The sequence below is a fragment of the Melospiza georgiana genome, chromosome Z (genome assembly GCF_028018845.1).
Source record: "Melospiza georgiana isolate bMelGeo1 chromosome Z, bMelGeo1.pri, whole genome shotgun sequence".
NCBI lineage: Eukaryota > Metazoa > Chordata > Aves > Passeriformes > Passerellidae > Melospiza > Melospiza georgiana.
In genome coordinates this window covers 64912848-64936486 of record NC_080465.1, presented here as the reverse complement: position 1 = coordinate 64936486, position 23639 = coordinate 64912848, and the positions used below count along the sequence as shown (strand labels likewise).

The 23639-nt window shown below is 36.6% G+C and overlaps 1 protein-coding gene across 2 annotated transcripts in view; it reads right to left on the bottom strand.

Moving 5' to 3' along the window:
- The window catches only part of PCSK5 (proprotein convertase subtilisin/kexin type 5), a 229575-nt gene that overhangs the window by 103411 nt on the left and 102525 nt on the right, over positions 1-23639 (bottom strand). For both annotated transcript variants that reach the window (XM_058043218.1, XM_058043217.1), the window contains exons 8-9: positions 14986-15198; positions 4901-5001 (exon numbers count right to left, since the gene is read on the bottom strand). In XM_058043218.1, the coding sequence (XP_057899201.1) occupies positions 4901-5001; positions 14986-15198 (314 nt within the window). The remainder of the gene's footprint in view (positions 1-4900; positions 5002-14985; positions 15199-23639) is intronic.

Below are 23639 nucleotides of genomic sequence, written 5' to 3'. Positions count from 1 at the left end.
AACCTTGTTGGAGTTTAAGAAATGTCTAAATTGAATTTTCTTAAAACCTTTTAAATGCAAGTTAAATGGAAACTTTCAGCCTGAATGGCTATTCTTTGGCAAATTTTTATGTAACTGAACACAGGAACAGGAACTAAAGTACACCCAAATCAATGTCAATATAGTAACTGAAATTCCGCAAGTGGCATAGGTAGTTAAACCTCAAGATCTAAAGTGAGCATTTATTAATGGTTATGTTTTTCAAATACTTCAATATTATGAGCAAACTACTCAAATATGCAAAGATTCAGAAGGAGATTTTTAATTCACACATTCTAGCATGGCCTTCCACAACAGGCAGTCAATCAATGAAGCAAAGACCTAGCTAAAGCAGTAAATGATAACCTCTCCTCCTGCACTCGAATTCTAGCTGTAGAGGACACTTGACAGCACTTCCTCAATTTACCTCAGCTGTCTCATCACTTTTAACCTCTGACTATATTTATGACAAAGCCCTCATAACTTTGATAACACAGAAATATGTTCTCTGTATCCAAAGTTGTACCTTGCTAGATGGTGCACTGCTTTTCTCCTTTCTGTAAGAAAATCAATCAGTCTGGGAAGTATGGAAATGTCTGTTCAGCTGCCAGAAATCCAAAGTATCTAACTCTGACACTGCTGACCCTTTACAATGTGAACTCAATTTTCCTTTTATCTCAGTGATTACACTTGGTGGTACTGTCTTCTAGAAGAATGTGGTACATTATCACTCCTCTGTCTATTATCCAAATTCACTAAAATTTTTTTGTTCTTCCCAGAACTACCTTGTTCTAGCCTTGGTTCATGCAAAACCAGCAAATGCAGGAATGACATTGATCTTTTGGAGCAAGTCCAGAAGAGGGCCAGGAAAATTATTAGAGGGATGAAGCACCTCTCCTTTGAGGAGAAGATACATTCTTTCAGATAGTGGGCTTAAATTACATCTGGCTGGCAGGGTGGTAAAGCGCTGGCACAGGGTGCCTAGAGAAGTGGAGGGCACCCCTCCCCTTGGAATTGTTCCAGGGCCAGGCTGGATGGGGCTCTGAGCAACCTGGTCTAGTGAAAAGTGTTTCAGCTGATGGCAGGGGGTTGGAATGAGATGATCCTTAAGGTCCCTTCCAAATGAAATAATTCTAAGATTCCATATCACTCAAGTGAAGAGAATCATGGAGGTAATTGATTAATTCTGTTTTGTTGTAGTTGAAAGATTCAGAAAAGTTATATCTTACAAGACCTGCAACAAAGCAGATTGTGACATCTTAAAACAGACTGAGACTCTCTCCAAGGCTCTACCACTGAGTATACCACATGGTAGAAAGGTAGGAGACTAATACTTCCATTTCAGTTGCTGCTTCTTACTAATGAAACTAGTGTATTGTACACCACATGCTGGAAAACATGCATTGGCTTACAGACAGGAACACACAGTTCAGTTGGGGATGTATAATGTATTCTTCTGTCAGCAACATAAGCATTTTTATTTAAATTTGGCTTCTTCAAGGAACATGGCACAATGGTCTCTGGAACAAATACAGGGCCATTGTCTCTCCTGACTCTGATTTCCTCAAATCCCAAATCCAACCTTTTTATCAATGAGAAAGGTATCTCTGCTACCAGCAACAGATGGTACTATGCAATGAAAATATATTCTTTTTAGTAAGAAAATTGCTGTCTCTGTGCACTAAATTGATTTTACTTATTTTCTCATTTACAATTAGAAGATTTTGACATTACGTAATGATTAAGTGCAACACACAAGCATTTATTCACAGGATCTGATCAAGGTACTAGGAAACATCTACTGCATACATGTGAAAAGCAATTTACTCCCTAAATACCATAAAAGAAAACTGCAGAACATGAAAATTAAGATATGTCTGTGTGATAGTTGTTGTGTATTTGCAACCATGCACTGCAACCTCAGGGATTCCAAACAAGCAGTCCGAAACTCAGTTATAATTCTCTGATACCTGAGGAAAAATGTGCCACTTTGATACTCAAATACTAGATGAAAATAATAAAAATGTGACCATGTTATGCATAACAACACCCTCAAACAACTTGTTACCAGGATTTCATAAGCGATCCCTGTTGAAAGAAATGGCTAAGTGGAGGGTTCAAATCAGTAGGCAGATAAGAGATCCTGCATCAGCTTTTTGCCAATCCTACCACAGGGGCTTGTCAAAGAAAGTGTGAGCAAGACATATGTCTTGCTTTTTCTTTGGTTGAACGTACCTTTGTGTGTGAGCTGAAGCAACCTCTTGGCTGTTCCAACTCACACCCAGGCCATATTAGTGCTCTGCTCAACTCGTGATGGTCTCCCAGGAATAGAACTCACCCACTGGGCAAGCTCTATGACTGCCACAGACTCAAAACCCACCCATGGTATAAAGTGCTGTGTTTTCCAGCATAAAGTGGAATGAAACAATACCTTATTACAAACATAGTCAAGAAGTGTTTAGGACTAAGTGCTCTAATTTTTAAGCAGCTTGCTGTACAAAGAATATAGTTTACCTTGCAAAACCCTTCTCCAACTTGTCTTTTAAAAAATCTCACATAAACACTGCCATTAGCAGAGGTACTAATACGGAATCTAATGAAGAATTTATGAAAATGCAAACTCTGTTTGAAATAAAATAGTTCCAATAGGCAGTTAACTGAGACACAATATCATGTGTCCTTTATATCACATTTTAAAAGTACTGTAGAAAATACTTCAATGGCTTCAAAACTTCCTAATATTTACCTAGGGTCACCTAAACTGAGAGGCATCACTGGTGAAAAATACAACCTGAAATTTCAAATCACATGAATAAGAAATCCAGAAACTGCATGAAATAAATTAAACAGATTCCATACATGAGAACCCATGACATTAAAACTTAATAGATCACAATATGATCTCCCTATAATACTAAAGGCTGTATTTCATAATCTATAATGTCACAACACCAAAGATGTCTCCAAACTGGTGAAGAAAACAATTCTACGGCAAGCCATAGCATGAGAACTATTTTTCTCCCTAGTTTGTCTCTGCTTTTTAACTACTTTTTTTTTTTTCTGTTTTATTTAGTGGCTGTGGTTAGCAGCGGTGGCAGATTTTAAGAGCACATAAGAGAGAAAAGTTAATGAATGAAACTCAAATGAATAAAACCCATATTTATGGTATTATTAATATAATTCCTATGGTATTGGTATTATTAATATAATTCTTAATACAAAGGCTAAGATCTAGAAACAGAACCTTCCATTTAATGAAATGGAACAGATTCTAAAAGGAGGCAAAGTCAACACATTTTCACTCTGAAACCCTGTTTAGTACCATGCAATGGAGTACTACAAATACAAAAGAGTTTCTAGGATATTTAGTCACTGGCACATTTTGTCTCCATCACCACACATAAAGCTTTACCACAGTTTTGTCTTTATGTCTATTATAGCTACTATTAGTTCTGGAAAAAAATGCTAGTCCATATACACTAATATGGATTTCCCCCTGGTAGTCACTGAGAGAAAAGGGTAGGCTTCTCAGTCTGTTTTAAGATGTCACAATCTGCTTTGTTGCAGGTCTTGTAAGATATAACTTTTCTGAATCTTTCAACCACAACAAAACAGAATTAATCAATTACCAATTTCAGTTCATTAAGCGAGAATAGTGAGAAAAACTTACAGCAAGTTGGAACGTACACAGACAGAGTCTTATCTGCATTTGCAGATTGTTTGAAATGAACTTAAGGATTTTAAAACCGGGGTTAAGAGGAGATTTAAAAGTTAAAAACTTCCCACAATAACACTATATTAACTTCCCTAAATACCTTTGTCTCTGATAACTGCATTAAGAACACACAATTATAATGCTACACGTGCCACACTACTTATGATTATGTCAGGTCTTCATTTACAAAATTCTTATGCTTATAACTCAATGGCAAAAAGTATTCTGTGCCAAATATTGGGTCAAGCCATCTTCAAAGAAAGCAACATGAAAGATGAAAACATAATTCTAGTGTTACAAACTACACATAATTTGAATCTACTATTGTGTGCAAATTTCTTACTTCCTTCAAAGAAAATGGCTGACCCCACAGGAAACTAGTTTTCTTCAGAATTTAATAGAATCAATCTCCTAGAACTTAAAAAGATTGAATAGGATTTGGGGTGAAGCATTCCATCTTAGACCTGCAGGTTTTATCCAACAGAGTACAAAGTAATGCAAAAGGTTCTAAAATACAGACTTACCTAAAGATCACCCACATTTCTGCTGCTTCATGAAGCACATTGTGGATACATATTAAACATAAAGAGCCAGATCATGCAACTAAAAAAATGCTTTTAAGACTGGAAATTTTTTGAGCTAAAGGTACAAGGACTATGGAGCTACACTATTAGTGATTTTTAGAGCCGACGAACTTGATCTGTGTTAAAAAACAGACTTGTGTCAGCATGCAGAAATTGCAATTTTATTTTACATACTACATTTACTTATATTCAGGTTAACCTACACCTCCTAAACCTCTTTCAGTGTTCAAGAAGAGACATTGCTAAGAAGAGCCTGGTGAATGGAGGAGGTGACCTACAGTACCCTGCTGGGTACAGTAAACCTAGGCAGCTTTCTGACTGAACTGTAAGATATTGAGAGGATGCTATACATAATTTAATGCTCAACAGTGTTTCATGTTACTTCAACACTGAGTACTCTGTCAGTATCTGCACAGTGCCAGCCTTCCTTCATGTGAAGTAAGCATGGAGATCTTTCCTCCCCTTAGGAGGTCACAAGAAAGTTTCCAAAGCACTGTGTGAAGTCTGCATAAAGGTGCTGGATGAACGAGAAATATCTTCCTGTATGCTTAATTTTTGTTTCAGAATATATCTCAGATCTTACTTTGCTTCCAGTGCCAGGGCAATGATGCCTGCAGCCATAGGTGCAGAGGCTGAGGTTCCAGTATGGCTATCTGTGCAACGCTGCCTCAGGTCTGTAGTAATCTGGAAGAAATTGAATGTGTGAAGTTAGAACACAACTTCAGAAATCAGAGCATGTTCCATATACTTGAATGAGTCACATGTATGTGAAGGGTATTTTCTTCTTTAATTGCAAGCAAAGGAAGATACATGATGTTAGACGTTCTGAACTTGAAGTCACTCGTGAATTTAGACAGTACTCTCTATATTGCTCCAATCAACAAAGACACTTTTAAACCAGAAAAACATGCAGAGGGGTTTGAAACTGCACAACTGCAATTCTTTCATTCTATATGGATTTACAGAGGACTTTCCCTCCAAGAATCTCAAAGTGCTTTACAAACAGGAAGGAACTAAATCTTATATACAGCCTGCTTACGCACATTTCAGAGACTATATAGAGGTATGGAGGGTTTTATTAGGTTGCCTGAAGTCACAGTGGAATTATGTGACACAAGAGAATTCAGTTTTGCTCATGCTAAAATGTTTAATTTTTCATTTACTCCTTATGCAATAAATCACATGAAATTAAGCAGTAATTAATTGGAAAATCCTGATGTGATCACAAATTTGGCCCAGCCATCTCCGGCCAATTAGATGTTTTCAGTTTTAAATTGTTACATCTTATGTATAGATAATTACATGCTGCACATATGTAATTTTGTATGTAATCTAAGTGGATGTACAAACTGTAATGCGCAATACCAACTAGACGTACAGCCTTCTACTTAGTGTTAGGATGTTTCTATCCAATAATGACTTTAGACAGATGATTTTTGTAAGAATGTAAAACACACACAAAAATGTGTTTATTCTAAACCTTATTTCTTTCAAGGCAATGTCAATCTAAAGTGATTCTACTCTGTGCTTGTCTTCCTGAAGAAGTAGTTCTTTGCAGGAGCAATGCAGCAGAGGTAGGATGTCGCTTCTACCTAGCAGAAGCTCAGGCAAAACCCATGCAGACTGGAGAACAATTGTTTGAAGACAGCAGTCTACAGCAGGGAAACCTCCATGAAGGTGCATGACCTGTGATGTCCAAACTTAATCTGAGAATTTCAGTCACTGCCCCTCTGAGGGACAGAGAAGTTGCTTACATAACATTTTATCTAAGAACATGGAATTATTGTGTTCTAATTCACCAGTATTGTACTTAATTTCTAACACAGATTTGCAGAAAGATGGGAGAAGGAGAGGATCAGATGATCAAAAAAATCACAAAAAAGCACAGAGCACAGCTTTGAAACCTCAAGATACATGAAATGTGATCTAAAAAAACAGCTGCATCTCATCTGGGTAGAATATAAGCAAATGTGTGCAGGAAGGATAGGTTTCACACTTGATGAAAATTCACACAACATGTAAACATATGCAAGTTAACACAGAAGATTTTTAACATAAAAGGAGCTAACAGCACCAAAAGATGCTGAAAACCATTAGGGAGCAAGTGAAACAATATGGAAGCTTCTAAAAATTGAATAAGACATGTGAAAACATTTATAATGTTGGATCCTTAAACGAATAAACTTACCAGGGGCTGGGTTTCTTGATTATTGAAGTCTAAACAGAACTTTTCCCCCCCTTTTATTTAATATTCTTCATTAGTGCACACCTTGTTAAATAATTTCTTCTATCTGTCATTGGCTAGAAGTTGAAACCCCATAAATAAAATGTTTGTGTAACTTCCATCTCTGTTGCCCCCTCACCTATTGACTGTCTATTCATTTAGATTATGAAAATTATCAGTGTTGGGAAAAGCATGGAAATTGCATAAGTGTTGTGACAATGAACTGTGACAAAGAGAGGAAACTGCAGCAGGAACAGCCCTGACACTGCATTGCCTATATGTGCAAATTCAAGTGGGGATTTTCCAGGTGGAATTAAGAAGTCTGAATACTAGATGATGACATGCACCCAGAGATATATAAGATGCAGATGTCCCATTTGGAAAATACTGGTCAGAGCTGTGGCAAGGACCAGAAGGAAGGCCAGGAAACAGAGAGAGTGAAAAGGGATTAATACATGCTCATGTCTTTCATATCCCGGTACTTTATGCCCTGCATAAAAGTGGCACCGCAAAGAGCATAAACGGCAACAAAGCATCCAGGAGCTCGGGCAGGAAAAAAAAGTGCTATCACAGGAGTGGACTTCTGTCAATACAGTGAAACTCACCTGAATTGTGCTATCCTTGTTTCTCATCCTCTGGAAGACCGTCCTTCCAGATAAGTTTCACTGTCCTGTCACTACAGATATCAAGCACAACAAGCCCTGACATCTCTCTAACTTCTTCTAAATGGATACTGTGGTAGCCATTGGAACCCTTGTCTTGCTTACAGCAGACTCTTCAGCTGAAAATGTGTTAAGAAAGCTTTGCATGTGTGAACGCCATTTGAGCTAATTCAAAGGAAAGTTGCTGACAGGAGCTAAGATGTTTAAGTGTAGATTACCTCCAAGATTCGAGGCATGTTTTTCAGCACTATGGATTCACTGCCAGAGAACTGTTGCATTTACTCCAAGAAAAAAGAGTACATGATCACCAAAAGGTGAGAAAATTTCAAGAAGAAAAATGATGTCCAAATTCCTGAGCAACGTAACATCATCAACCACAATAAAAGGATGTAGTGTTTGATAGCACCATGAAGCTGCCATTAGAGCATATTAGCAGTCATTCTGATTGTTAGGGTGGGGAGAAGGAGAAATTTTTAAATCTTTCATTGAGTATAACACAGCCGTTGATCTGCAAAAATGCTGATTCAACTTTGCAAGAAAAGTCCATGCAGTATTTCTAGTGCCAAGAGTTACAACAACTTCTAAATAAGCTGAATCAATGAGGTTTATTTGAAGACAATGATAAAGTTTCTGGTATTTGTCTAGTTTAATCAACATGAAATTAGCCACAGACACCTTGATGAAAAGCAAAGATAAATTATAAAAATCATTGCAATGCACTGTAATACCTCCCACAGGCATTGGTGCAAAGTTTTCAGGAAAACCAGGCATTTATTAAAGGAAAAAATCTAGACACACTGTAACAGTTTCATAGAAGCAACTTGCTCTGAGCAACTTGCTTTCTAAAGGAGATGCCAATTTTGTACAGTTATTATTAAGGCTGAATCATCAATCTTCCCATAGTTTTACCAACTGGGAAATTAATGAATAAAGTAAAAAATGGGATTTCTCTTAGCAGAGAACAAGCTCACATACCCTCTCTCAAGCCTCTGCATTTCTTTGTATTTCATATTTCATGACATGAGTTTTCCAAAGTGATTTGAATAACTTTTACCTTCTGCTACAGCTCTTCAAGACATATTGATTTCTGCCAATGTGCCCCTAGAAGTGAAAAGATTTTAACAAAAATCTATTCTACATTCTACACAGCCTATGCATCTGTATGTACCCAGAAGAGAAGACGTCACATTGTGCCCTGTGATTATCGGGTGCATATCTTGATAACCTGAGTGAGTTTCTGAAGGAGAGCAGGCTTTTGTGTTTTAAGAACTGGCAGGACATAGGATGGGCTTTCTTTTGTTGTTTCAGTTTTAAGTTTTGCTGAGAATAGAAGTTTATCAACAAGAAGAGACAGAACATCAGCAGATGAATTACTATTTATCAAAAGACAACAAAACATATCTATGGGGAACTTTCTGATATCAAAATCTTAGTATGTTATGAAATCATTTGAAAAACAAATTCAAAGAAAATTCATTTGTGCAATATGTTTGATAAGAACCATATAGATAACTACTACATGGTGCTTAACCTGTCCTAGCCACATGGTCTGGCAGGGGGAACCTATCTTTAAGCATTGTCCTATGGCATTCAAAGTAGCAAAGAAGAGAATAATATGAAAAAATACCTTGATAACTGCATATGACTAGTGAATACTTCTGTACACACTGAGTATGAGAGGTAACATCTCTAAAGAACTATAATTTTATAGTCTTTACCTACTGTCCATTTGTCTCTGTGAGAGTTTCTATGCCTGTAACTGTGCCAGCACTTTGCAGCTGCATTTGAAAACATCTAAAAGTAATTCTAGTCATTTTCCATAAGAGTCTGTGTAAAAGGCATACATCTATTGGCATCTTTGGAATATTTGCATGCTTTTAATATATCCAGAGGGTGGAAACTTGGTTCATAAGAGGCTAACTATCACTGCAATAAAACTCAGTACAGTATAAAGTCAAGTGCACTTGGTGTACTTTCCTCAACAGCAAGGAACTCTTCCAAGATGGTGTGTCTACCTGTAACTGTTAGCTTAAAATATTTTAAGCAGTCATTGTATATGACAAGAAAACCCCTCAAGACTAGAAAATCTTCTAAAATTATGTTATATCATATATTTTTAACAAGGAATTATAAAAAGTTTATAGTAATAAAAAGAGAAAAAATAGTGTTTTGTGTAGTTATAAAAGTGTTTGTGATTCTATTACTCCATATTGAAATCGAATCATTTTCATAACAATTTTTAGTCTACAAAGTGAGTTTGTAATACTTGGTTACTGTTTTTTCATTTACCTTATAATACATTCTGCATATACTTACTGGACAGAAAAAAAGAGAGGAAAAGAAAAAAAAGATATTGAGGTAAAGAATTGCAAGGAAAAACAGGAAGGACCTGTGAAACATGACATTATACAACTGTAACTCATTCACTGTTCCTATGTCTTGGGTAAGTATTTCTGTACCACAACACTGTAGAATCTCGCATGATACTGAAATCTGTGCTGTGTTACATGAAAAAAAAAAAAAAAAAAAAAAAAAAAAAGAAAAAAAGAAAAAAAAAGAAAGAGAAAAAGTTAGTTCATTTGATGTTGGTTGTAAATCCTACGCCAGGCCATTTCTTCCTGGTTTACTGCTATGGTATTTGAATGTAGGAGTCTCATTCCAACAAACAAAATCATCTTATGATCTGATCAAGTATTGTTACTCTTCAAATTTTGGCATAGAGCTCAACCCTGCATTGTTTGTCAACTGCATATAAATTTATAAGCATAATAGAATTTGGATAATTTAAATTTGATAACAATCTTTCTATTCACCCAATATTGTTATTTTTCTCCTTAAAATTGCTGCAAGCTCTCAGTTTCTTGTGGAAAGATATGAAAAGATATGCTCAAAAGGAGCACCAGTTTAAACAAAAGTGTGAGATATAATGCAGGGAAAAGGTTGCATGGTACATCAGTGAAAACATAGTTTCTAGACTCTTCTAGCACTTAACAGCAGTTTAAAAAGCTTATCATTTGAAATATTCAGTTCTGTCTTGAGTTCACTTTTCGTTTCAAATAAAACTTCCTTTCAAGGTAAATGATACGTGATAGGACTTTAGGAGGACTGAATTTGAGACAAGAATAGCAATACAATCATTAATGCTCTTAAAACAGACTATAAGCAAGAGAGTCACACAGGTAATAGCAATATTCCTGTCTCCATGCAAGGGTGTGTATGCTTAAAGGACTTCTCAACAATCAGTTTGAAAAGCTGGTGTCACAATTTCATGGAATTTCTCACTGGGTTGTAGCATAATAGAATCACATACTTATCCCTTATGTGGACAACTGGTTTACACACAACACAAACAGAAGCTATTTATCTCCACTATGCTTATCACTTCATCGTTGAAAGTATCTGGAAAGGGAACAGCCTTGCATGTCTTTAAATACCAAGTACCACCAGTAAAACATGGAAGAGTTGTGTGCTTCAAAAGTCAAGTGATAATAAAGTGCAGGAAAAAGAATCTTGGTAGGAATTTTTATAGTCTGATTGTCAAGCATTTGGGATCAGTGACTCTTGCAACTGCAACTGGAAGGTTGGTTTGCACAAGAGTAGTCAAGGATAAATTACATTCAGGTAAACAAATGGTCAACAGACCAGGGTTAATTCTTATGGCTACTCAGACTTTTGCCATTTACTGTGCAAAATGATGCACACTGTAGGACTAAACTAAAACTGGCATACAGAACTGAATTGCTGATCTGAATAGTAAAAACAATTCATCTGTCTAGTAAAAACAAACAGTGCTTATAGAACTCATGGAATTCAAATAAAAATTATTTTACTTATCTCTGATATTTAATGTGAGATCTCCAAGGGAGACTCCAGTTAAGAAAATTTTTAGAGTAATATTTTAAATTCTTTTCAATAATGTTCAGGTAATGTTATGTATTATCTTCCTTAATTTTCTAATTATGGGGTAATTTATGTGCATTCTATATATATAATTATTATCTCCTTTGTAAGGTATACTTTTCAAAAATCTTATAATAAGAGATTAACCTGCCTGTGTTAGCACACTGCAAAGTTCCAGAAGTGGGTACTATACTTCAGTAAACTAAAGAATTATATGCTTGTGTTTCATGAGAAGTCTTTAACAACAAAGGTGAGATCACCTCACCTCCAGGTGTTTTTGATCCTAGTACAAGACGTAAGAGAGTGAAATGTCAGAAATTAGCAATGTTCTCTTACTGAAATAGTAATTCTGTGAAAGCAGAAAGTGTGCATTATTTGAAAAGAATGGATGACAACCAAGGAAATTACATCTATTAAGAAATCAGAGGAATGCACAAAGCTTAAATTAGCAATGTAGGAAAGTACAAATAAGGACTGAGAAATACAGAGATATACTACCTGATATTAAAAACATGGGCAAGGATATAAAGAAACAGCAATTAATTACTTTTGAGAATAAAAGATGCAGAAAGTCAATAAGGAAAGATAAGATTAAATGGTGAACCCTGAAAAATAATACGTGTTTTATTTTCAAACACGTCACAAGCAAAATAATCCCCAAAACAATACTGTTTTAATTGTCCAAAATAACAGTTTATAGTAAACAGCTGTTTCATGGAATGTTTCTTTTTGGAAAAGAAAGTCTAATTTTTCAGAGCATAGAAAGATGATAAATCATCGTCCTATTTATCTCTATTTAAATAACAAGTTAATATTAGAAAGATTAGAAGTGCTAAAGGCTCTTACAAGAGCTGAAAAGGGAACTACTGTGTTTTTTTAGCAAATGTTTGAACACTGCACAAATTCCAGAAGACTGACAGAAAATCTGCATAGTGTCATTATTTTAAAAAGGGTAAGCAGTATTGTCCTACTAATGTCATCTATTTGCCACCTTTTTATCTAGTGTAAAACGGCTGATACAGGATTTAAACTAATTACTAATAGATTAATTAGCTAGTAGTATACTCATTGGTGGATAAGATGTTGGAAAAGAAACGTGCCAAAGTACTGTAGTATTTTTTTCTGGCCATCAATTTGGCTAAAAGTAATATACTCAGGATTTTACAAGACGCATCACGCAATACAGAGTGTTTTTTCTTAAAAAGTATTAAAATTTAAGAGATTTAAAATGTACATGATGTATAATACATTCATTTAAACTGGGATAATTATATGGTCCAAAAAAGTAAGCATGAATAAAAATTAGAAGCAGAGAAATTATATACACTCTTATAGCATATAGAAGATAGCATATGGAAGACATGATTGCTGTTTCTAATCATAACCAACGCATGGTACACCGGACAGTGAGACATCACCCAACTTACCCACCCAACATCCTGCCTGATTCTCACTGCAGCAATCGCAATTAAACTAGGACTAGTACCATTCCACTTCTGATTCCCAGAAGTACTCCAAGGCTCTCCTCTCACACTGGCCTCCTCCTATCCACCCTCATAAAACTTCCCCCAATCACAGTACTCTACATGACCTCCTCCTCACTTAACCCCACACTCTTAACCACCCTAGCCATCCTCTCAGCAGCCCTTGGAGGACGAATGGGCCTCAACCAAACACAAATCTGAAAAATCCTAGCCTTTTCTTCCGTCTCCCACTTAGGTTGAATAGCAATTATCATCATCTACAACCCTAAACTCACCCTCCTCAACTTCTACCTGTACGCCATGATAACCGCAACCGTCTTCCTCACCTTAAACACAATCAAAGTGCTGAAACTATCCACCCTAATAACCACATGAACCAAAATCCCATCCTTAAATCCAATACTACTCCTAGCCCTACTTTCCCTTGCAGGCCTCCCCCCTCTGACAGGATTCCTGCCCAAATGACTTATCATTCAAGAGCTAACCAATTGTCTTCTACAATTTGGTTCTTGGCCACAGTATGACCTAAAGATTTTACCAAAGACACGGAAGAAAACACCAGCACCTTCAGATGAGTATAGAAGAAACATGGAAAACGACAAAGTGCTGATGACGGCTGGTCTGAAGGTGAGTACTAAACCAGCCAGTTGTTAACAGCAGGATAAGGAGACCCTAACTACCCTTACATATTTCCTTGAACCACCAGCTTCGGAAAAGAGAAGCAGCAGCTCTGAAAGTGGGCTGGGCAACACACAGTGATAAACACATCACATGACAGTGAAGCTAACAAGTCTCAGTCAGGGTCAGTATATAAACAGAAGAAAACTGACCCGGCACACACAGGCACCCATTTTCCAGCACTTTTGTCACTGAATACTGCTGCTGCCTGCCTGGTGTGTCTAGTTTAAATTTTAGAAGCTTGTAACGTGAAACAGGGTTTATAAGTAAATATGACTTAGACAGGATGATACAAGAAGCTTACCTTCCATTATCAAAAGGGATTAACTGTCTGAGCTACATTGGCAGAGAGAAGACAGACAACTGGAGTGGTCTTCATATTAGCAATGAAATCTGTGACACCAAATGCTTAGAAATCAAAGCTAAAGGGGCCCAGAGAGCAAACAAGAGAGATCTTTTAATGACAATGAATAATTAAAAGAACTTACACTAAATTTCAGGTAATTTTTTGTCACAGAAAACTTTGAGACCAATATTGATTTTGCTTATAAAAATTGTTGTTGACTTGACAGCAACTGCTGGATTCAAAGGACTCAGGGAAGTTCTACAGACTTGGCTAAGTAAGAGGTCAGGTTGGAGGACCACAATCCCATCTGCTCAGCTTGCTAGTCTCACTGAAACATGAAGAAGTTAGTGAACGTCTTTTAAAATACAGTGAAGGGAATTTAACCACAGAAGTGAGGACTCCTCGTAGATACAGTAATTTTAAAATTTACTATTATTTATCAGGGATAACAAGAAACATGTCAGGAAGAGAGAGAAGACTTCAGTGAAGAGCGGCAACTAAACAACAGAAAAATCATTGGAATGAAGAAAGATCTCAGAACAAGTTTAAAACAAAAATTAGACCATCTGAAAATAACAAAGAATCCAAGAAGGATGGCCAGAATCCTGAAAGACAAGGCAGACAGTATTAAAAAAAAACATAGAGCCAAATATTTGAAATATTTGTAACTCTTTATTGACACCAAGAGAAGAATATGCTAAGGACCAGAGAGAAAGGTTAGATGTTAGGAAAACATAAAGAAGAAAAAAACCCCTCCAAATCCTTCAATTTTCTGATCCAGAAGTAATAAATTTCTGTAAGTTAAACACTTGAATAAATAAGCAGAGAAGAGGACAATATTAGCAAACCTCATCCACCTGAGAATAAAGGACTAAAAGGTTAAAAGGAGTAGAATGATGAGTACTGGAAAGTATTGGGAATGCATTCATTTTGCAAAGGCACATAGGATGTACAAATACTAATGATATCAACAGATTATCCAAGAGAATTAAAACTATTTTCATTCTCCAGTAAAGATGAGAACATTAGGTAAAATGGATGCTGTCTGCTTAGGAATAAGAAGAGGAGCGATACAGAAAAGATGAGCACTGAGCTGAATTTTCCTTCCAATATATTTCCAGAATGGAAAGCAATATGAGTAATAAGTGACAGTCACTGACCGTAAAAGAGGACTGGGGCTGTGTCAAAACAAATATGAGAAAATAGGTATCTAGGTAAACTGCTAATATGTATGTAAAATGTAAAAACTATTGATAACTAGATTTAAAACAAAAGGAAGATATTTGTGTGAATGGTTTCCCTTTCTCTCCATCCCCCAAAGTCACTGTGCAAAATACGAACACATATACATGAAAAAACAAATAAAACCCATACTATTTTCCTGTCATAGGATTCTCCACTGCTGTACGTTGTAGCTAGTGTGGATGCACATTCTTCCAGATACCACGGCTTTTTTCCACTTTCAGCTGTGCTGCTTATGGAGATAGTGTAGATGCTGTTGGTGTAGCCATCACAGGAGCAGTGGTCTCGACTTCTTCCACCATTTCCAGAAGCCCAAACAAAGACTGAACCTAAGCCTCTTCGTCCCTGTTTGGAAACAGTTCAAAAGATTTGATTAATAATTCTTCTCAACTGCTTAATAGCCAGGTCTTTTTCCCCAAAAAGACATCTCATGAGAAGAAGAAAATAAAAAAACCAACTACCCTGAGAAGAATTTGAAATGAGAACAGGATTTAGCAGATTTCAGAATCAGACATTAGAAAAATTAAGAAAATGAGTGGTATGAGCACAGCTTTAGAAACAACTTTTATACAGTGTTTGTTGGTCTGCATCTATATTATCCAGATGTACCAAGAAAGTAATGCTGAAAACTCAGATGATGTAGTAAAATATCATACTGGGTGAGCTTTCTGGGTTGCAAGCACACATTGTTGGCTTATGTTAGCCTCTCATTCACTACCATCCCCCAAGTCCCTCTTCAGTCCTTAGTAAGAATGCTTTTGATCTCTTCATCCCACAGCTTGTATGGACATTGAGGGTTGCTCTGATGCAAGTGCATCACCTTGTACTTGGTCCTATTAAACCTCGTAAGACTTCCACTGGCCCATTTCTTGAGCTTGTCCAGGTAACTCTGGGTCAGGTTTCATCTTTCAAGAGTATCGACTGCACTCCTCAGTTTGGTGTCATCTGCAAATTTGTTGAGAATGCACTAGACTCCTTCATCCATGTCATTAATGAAGACAGCAAATAACACCAGATAATAATACCAATGTCCTTGGTGAGGTTGTGCTGGCTATCCCAAATCATGTCCCTGACCTCCATGTGTCTTAGCAGAGCTTCTAGGAGAATTTATTTCATAATCTTCCCAGGAAGAGAGGTGAGGCTGACCAGTTGGTGGTTGCCAGGGCTCTCATTTCTACCCTTTTTGAGGGTGAGGACAATGTTTCCCTTTTCCCAGTTACCTAGGCCTTCACCAGACTGCCAAGACACTGCTCAATTATCATGGAGATAATTTGTGAGTTTAATAAAAGTATACTACCTGGAAAGACTTTCCAGCAAAGTAAGTTAATTCTTTTGACTAATGTCTACATGAAGTTATGTCTCTAAAATTCAAATTTTCATTGAGAAACATTTCAAGTAGTGAGAAAAATCCCAAGGTACCAAGTTTACTGTACTATGAGATCCACATTCACCAGACACGATCTGTCTAAATATTACAATTTTTTGGGTTTGTTTTGTTTTTATTTTTTGTTTGTTTGTTTTCAAGACAACCTTTATGAAGTGTTACAGCCCCTCTTCCACCTTTCTTCTTCACACACAGGTCTTGAAAGCAGTATATTATGGCTAAACCCCATGGGAAATTTGATATAACCAACAATACAACCAAGACAAAGAAAGGAGAATTCAGGGTAATCAAATCATAGCTTCCACTTATAAAAGAAGAAAAAAAAATTTAAAAATTGTAGAAGAAGATGCATAAAGAAAAATGTCCTACTAGTAGCAGTCTATCCATCATTTTTCTGCTGTTACCATCAGATGGTTCTGCATGCAAACAGCAGAATAACATGATTTGTCCCATGCAATACAGACCTTTTCACTGCAGGGTATGACTGTATTATTAGTCTGTTTGCACAGACAGTGTTTATTCTCTGTGCAATCTATTCTCTGTGTAATCTATTTCATTAGATGTGTACTTATGCTGCTGTGCTAATAATGAACAAGCTGCAGAAAAAGGTATTTGAATAATTTTTGGCCAAAATTTTGAAAAAATGGTGAAAACGTGCCAATGGAGTTTAGAAATGTATTTATAATTTAAACATGAAAAACATCAACTTAGATTTTTGATTGTAAGGGCAAGGCCTTAAAACTAATAGCCATTTGCCCCTGGATTTATGTTTTCATGCTAAGGTTCATTTTTGGTAAACAGGTTATGGCTAATATATCTTTAAAACTAATGACTCCTGCAAATATGTAAAGGATCAATGTCTCTGTTATTGCAATAAAAAGTAAATACCACACACACTGACCAATGGAAAAGAGTACTTTCTATATACAAAGTGAGAATTGCCATTCCTCTAATGCATTGCAAAAGTGCACATATACATGAGCCCAGCAGTTCACAGAAAACAACAGCATTACCTTCAGATCAGAAAACATGCTAGACATCTTGTTTCTAAAAGATATTTGGAAAGCAAATGGCGGTCTTAAAAACAATAAAAAACTCAACTCTCCAAACTAATTTCAACACTTGTGTTCAGAAGTCTGGATCTGGTGCTGTGTAATATAGAGGGCTGACGGGCTACAGAAGTAGTGGTACGTGGACAGTTGGACTCGCTGATCTTGAAGGCCTCTTCCAACCTTGATGATTCCATAATCCTATGATTCTATGAACTTGACTAAAATTAATTAATTTTTCAATTCAGCAGTCCCAAACATGCTTAGGAAAATACAAACTTGTTAGTAACTATGCCCACCAAGTAAATAGAGCAAGAGTGTCAGCTGTTCTACTGTATGTGAATGTTATTCCCAGCTGGTATCATCTAAATAAACACAGTTAAATAATAGTTGGACTGTGTTACAAAATTAAGGCAAACATACATGCAATGCTATGTACATGCTATGTAGCTTTTATTTATTTTTTATCTAAATCTATCATTTGTCATCTGCCAGGTGCCCAAGGGTATCAGACAAAAAGTCAAGCCATAAGATGCCAAGAAGCCACATGTCATTTATTAGCCAAAAGCAAAGGTGCATGTACAAATCATATGGACAGAACTTGAGCAAAACTAAAAGTTGGTAACTCTTCTATAGAAGAGGTATAGACCAGTGTTGAATGCATGTCCAGCAAAGTATGCCCAATGTTTGTCTTATGATTTTAAAATTTCATTCCCTCCCCTCTAGGCACACAGCTGTTCCTGCCCTTCCATTTGCAATGACAGCTAGGGGCTGCCTCCTATAAACTCTGAATGGCATCCATAATTCCACACTTGTGCTTGTCAGTGCACCAAATCAGACCACTATGAAAAGTTATCCTTTTTTCTTGTCTACTTTCTTAAATTGCATAAAATGTCGTATCATTTAAAAGAAAAAAAATTAACTGTCCCATTATGCAAAGCAAAACTGTTTCAGTGATGCCTGTGACTTGCTATTGACCCAGCCACAGAACAACTTTCTAGTACATTTTCTAGACAAAGCCAGAGTACTCAACAGACAGCTTAAATGAAATGGACTCAGGTCGTTTTCAAAGAGGCCCAAAGGCAGAAATTGCACTTGTAAAAGCATGAAAGAAGAATCTTGGCCGTTCTGTCTTTTTTCTGCTAATGCGTCCTTTTTCCTTGGTCAGCAAACTGCAAGCAGGTAAATGATACAAAAGCCCCTTTTTGTTTTTTCCAGTTCACCAGCATGGACAGGTCAAGTCTGCCAAGAATGAGAGCCAGTATGAACATGCTCATAATGACATCTGCAGAATTTCCTTTACTATTACAGAAACATCCCCTGCTCCAAGTGTGTGTGCTTGTGTATGCACCACATCTTTATGAGTGAATGAACTAGCAGTACTGGCAGGAACCTTTTTAAGGTAGAGGTTTTCACACACTCAAATAAAGACAACCAGCAGTCCCACACACTTTTAAGATGCTTACAGCACTCTTTAAAAATAATAAGGATGCAGTAAGATACAGTAAGAGCCAGTCGAGTAAATTTTAATCACAGTATTTTATAAATTTTAGACTTTACATTCATTCACTGCTTTACAAGTAAAGTTGCCTTAATCCAGCCTGTGAATCCTGATTAATTCCAGCCCAGGAATCAAGTGCCCCAATAACCCTCTCTGACTGCGAAGTGAGTTACTGACTTGATAGGTATGATCAAATTTATCAAGGAACAAGGAAGAAAATGTGAAGGAGCAGGAAAAGCAGAGGACAGAACAGCTGAACTGGAGTAATTAAGAGCTACAGAGGTGGCAGCCAGGGAGAGATAATGTGGCACCAGTATGCTGGAAATTGCACACTAGAGCAGAAAACAAACCATGAAAATATAAAATGGAGAGAGAAAGAAGGATACTCTATCCACACCTAGAGCCTAAACATTTAATTTCCTCTATTCTCCCCAATACTGTCCTAAAATTACTTCATGTTTCCAAGAACAAAAAACTACTGCCAGAAAGTGAAATTGATCCTGAAGTGGAAGCTGGAAAAAGAAGCCCATGGTATGACCTCTTCCTTAAACACTAATTCCTAAAGAGGAAATGTTCATAACTGAATGTGCAGAACAGAGGCCAGCATTCTGGAGACCTAAAAATCCTACTATGCAGGAATGGCTTTTAGCTGCAGCATAGTACAATCACTGTAGTGCCAAGCACCAAGGATCACAGCATCCTGAGAAATGCACCTGTGAGATACATCCCCTTTCTTCCAGTTTCTGCTGATTTCTGCACTCTATAGGATCTGGACAGTGCTGCCCTATGCAGGGACACAGCATTGCCAAGCTGCTCACTGTCAGCATTTTGCTTTTGACCAGTAGCAGCCCCTAGCTCCTGCTGAGTTTCCACCAGTTCATTTTACCTCTTATCTGGGAATGAAAAATAGTTTGGCACAACATTCTTAAAAGACTCTTTTGCAGACTGCACAGCACTGAATTTTAAAGTAGGCATCTCTCCAAAAACAGATAATGGTAAGTTGAGAGTCCAAGTCAGCAATTCTAAATTGCTACCAGAAGACAGCCAAACAGATTTTTTTTTTTAACAGTCTTCTTAGATATGAAAGAAAAAATTCACAAACAAAAGGAAATATTTCTCAGGCCATTAATTATGTTGAGTCTCCACACTTTCAGGAAAAAAAAAGGTTTGTGCCTCTATTTATTAAAAATGCACACCCACTGTATCCATGAGGAAATGAGTAATTAGCCAAACAGGTATGCATAAATTAAGATGCATGTCTGGGGGAATGAACAAAAATACACGTGTACTTTAAAATTAGAAGTTACATTTTAGGAAAACTAGGAAGTAAAGAAAATCTTTCCTGTTTCTGAAACACAGCAATCTATATACACATAATATATATGCAATGCAAAAATATATGACTACCTACATAAAACAGTGATTATCTTATATTTTTGGAAAGGGAAGTGATTGCTAAGAAAGGTTACTGGCTACTTCTGAACTAGCTCCTTAATTAAGAAAACAAAAGACAAAATAATTAACCATGCTAAAAACAGAGGAAAAAAAGTATTTTGTTATCTCTTAGGATATGGTATATTTGAAACATTGAAGCTATAAAACATTCTAATGTACATATAATATTGAATAACCACAAGCATGTATGTATTTACACACTAATTATCAGGACATATCAGTGGAACAATTCAATATGTAGGCTTCGTGAAGTGTATTTTTTACTTTATTATTCAGGAGAAAAGCAGTCTAAATAGCTCCAAGATATTCCCCACAGAGCTATAATTAGTGCCTGAAGTGCAACCAAAAGAACTGTTGGCTGAAACCTGAAATATGAAGATGTGGAATATTGGAATGAATTTCTCATTTACCTAAACAAAACAGAGCCAGCTCAAGGACTGCAAGTTATGGCTGAGGCTCTCTCTCTACAGTATCATTACTATTGTTACCAGGATAAAACAAATTGTCTATGGCAAACACAATGTGATAACACAAGAGCTTGCTTTGCCAAAATTTCTGTTGTCCGAAGAGTCTCTAGTTAATCAGAGGTGAAATTGTTCCTGCATGCAAAGCCAAAATAAACAAGCAGTGCATAGGAAAGCCATCAGTGTGAGAATTGGGTATGCGACTGATGTTATACACAAACACCCATTATATGGGATGGGTTCAGGCAGTTCTCATTGCCTTTATACTGCTATCTGATTAATCACTCTAGAAACGAGCCCAGGGTCATTAGATCCACAAAGCTGTTTTTCATGACTTACAACAGACTCTTCCTTGTGGAAAACTTCAGGTTCAGAGATGTCTATTGAACTCTGGGGTTTAACAAAAAGAACCTCCTATTTTCTGCAAAAAAAGTTTCTCTTCTAGATAAACATGAAAATATGGCTGCTTCACTTCTACTTTTGCAGACTGAGGACTTAGGGAACAACTTTGCTCAGTTTGTCTCCCACGGTGTTCATTTAAGAAACAATGTACAGGCTGTGTGGAAAGTCATTGCCCTCACAGTTTTGTGCCTTAAATTGTTAAATTCTTTGCACAGAAAACTTTTGACACCAAAATTCCAGTGATTTCCATTCCAGAAATCTCTTTTTTCCTATGTGACACATAGAAATACATAAATACTACTGTTCAAATATATGAGTGAAATGTATATGTGATTTGTTCACACACAGAAACCAGATTCATGCTTCAAAAAGGCATAGTCTGAAATCTATATACTTCAGTGTATGGAAAGAGATTAATTTGCCAAAGCTGCTTTTCAGTATTGTTTTTTCAAATTAAGATTTACTTCACAAAAAGAATGGAGTGGGTTTTGGTTTTGTTTATTTTTTAATGTTCAATGTATCACCTGTTTCAGGGCATGCATGCAAAACCAGAGGCATTTTGGCAAGTCCAAAACCAGCAATGCTATTCTGGCTTGTTTCAACAGTTTCCATGCATGTGTGAGATGGGATGAGGTAACCAAACAGTTTTGATTTTCAGTACACTTTGTGACATTGTAAGGAAAATGGACATTTTGGTTATATTTTCCTGTAACTCTCATTACAAATTTTCCAATCTTTCAGGATTCTTTTATTTCAATGAATGCAATGTAAGAACATTTCTGATATATTAATTATTTTTCTGCATAATTTTGTACTACACGCTGATTATGATAAAAGCTCATCTTTTCACAGAAGGCAAAGGAGTGAGATTTTAAGGTTAGCTTTGTGCGGGGCGGAAATGGTTGAAAACCAAAGATAGGTGAGGAGAGAGAGTAAAGTAAGTTCTTTTCAGAATTGTTTTTGCTCAGAGACTAACCTTGCACCTGGGAGATGTTAGAAAATACTCAGTGTGAGAGAATTCACGTATTGGTGTTTGCTTTGGGTTGTTTTCTGTCTGCTGAAGAAGAAATTAAATTTTCACAGAGTAGATAACACAATGTTGTTAAAGACCTAAAAGCATTCTTCCTGTAGGCTGGGGGCCTCTTTGTAAGGGGGGAATGGAGATAAGAGGTTTTGAGATTGTAAAACACAGCCTGGTGAAGACTTATGCATGCTCCAGGCTCTTTGATATGTAATGCAGGGGTCAGGCCCTGCTAAAATGAGCTCAGCAATGTATGTATATCCCTTTGTTTCTTTGTAATTCTGCAGCCAGTGAGGTGATGGAATAAATCTATTCTCTGCACTTCAGATGTGGGTTGTGGTTGTCTTGGTGTTAGCTGCATACATTTGATTCACACACTTTGTTCACATACTTCCCAAACAAAATAAAGGCTCAGGTATCACTGAGCCTAAATATTATTTCATTTACTGGAAGGCAATATTCTACTTTGTTTGAATGCAAGAAGTTGATAACTGTGTGCAAGCAGCAGAGCAAAGGATTACTATTATTAGCTTAATAATGTGTTATCACCTAACCTAATTTTTGCTGGGCAACCCCCATCCATAGAAAACTACATCATATCAAGTTTAAACCACATCTGTAAAGTCATTAAGGCATCTGAAATACATCAGCAAAATGCAAGGCAGTCAGACCTAGAAATTAGGCTTATTGGTAAGAAATAAAGAAAGGTGAACAAATTTTGCAAAGTGGTGGCTTAGGAAGTTTAGGGCTATGGAAGATAATCAGCTGGGAATAAGCTACCCTAAAATAGTCTGTCCATTGAATTAGTAAGTCAGGTCTATATGAACCCATCCAGGGAATATAGAAGCAATACTATGCACGTGTGGAAAATCCTTAAACTTGTATGCTCCATTCTGGTATCCACACTGGAAATAATAATGCCAGAAAACAGAAAGAATGAAGTCTGATTTGTAAATTCTGACTAACAGAAAGAAACAATATACAAAACATCACTTTTAAGATTGCAGAACAGATTTTAAAGGTCAGTAAGTGATGCCTGCATTACTTTACAAAAGCTCAAAATGCAACAAACACTTCAGAATTTCAGATAAACCTGTGAAGTTTTTGTCTGGTAACTTATTTTATGCAGAGAAATGTATTAGAGCTGGATTGTGAGGCTTCTGCAAAGATGTGATGAGCCCTGCAAAAAATCAGTAATGAAACAAACGAAAATGAACATTACTGTAACATTAAGGTGGGACTGGAAATTATTGTACAGGAAATAATACAGGCTTTACTAGAAAAACATAGAGGTGAAGGAAATTCTGGGTAGAGGATTTCAAGGATGAGGTCGGGAAACAAAGTTATTAGGTATTTTGACCTAAAAGTGAAAGAGCACCTTAGTGAGTCTAGTAATCACCATCACCTGCATTCAAAAAAAGAATTCAGTCTGGAAGATGTGGAGAAGCACTACTCTATTGAGCAAGGAGATGGACAGCGTAGTTTCTAAGTGACCAGTGAATGTCGCATG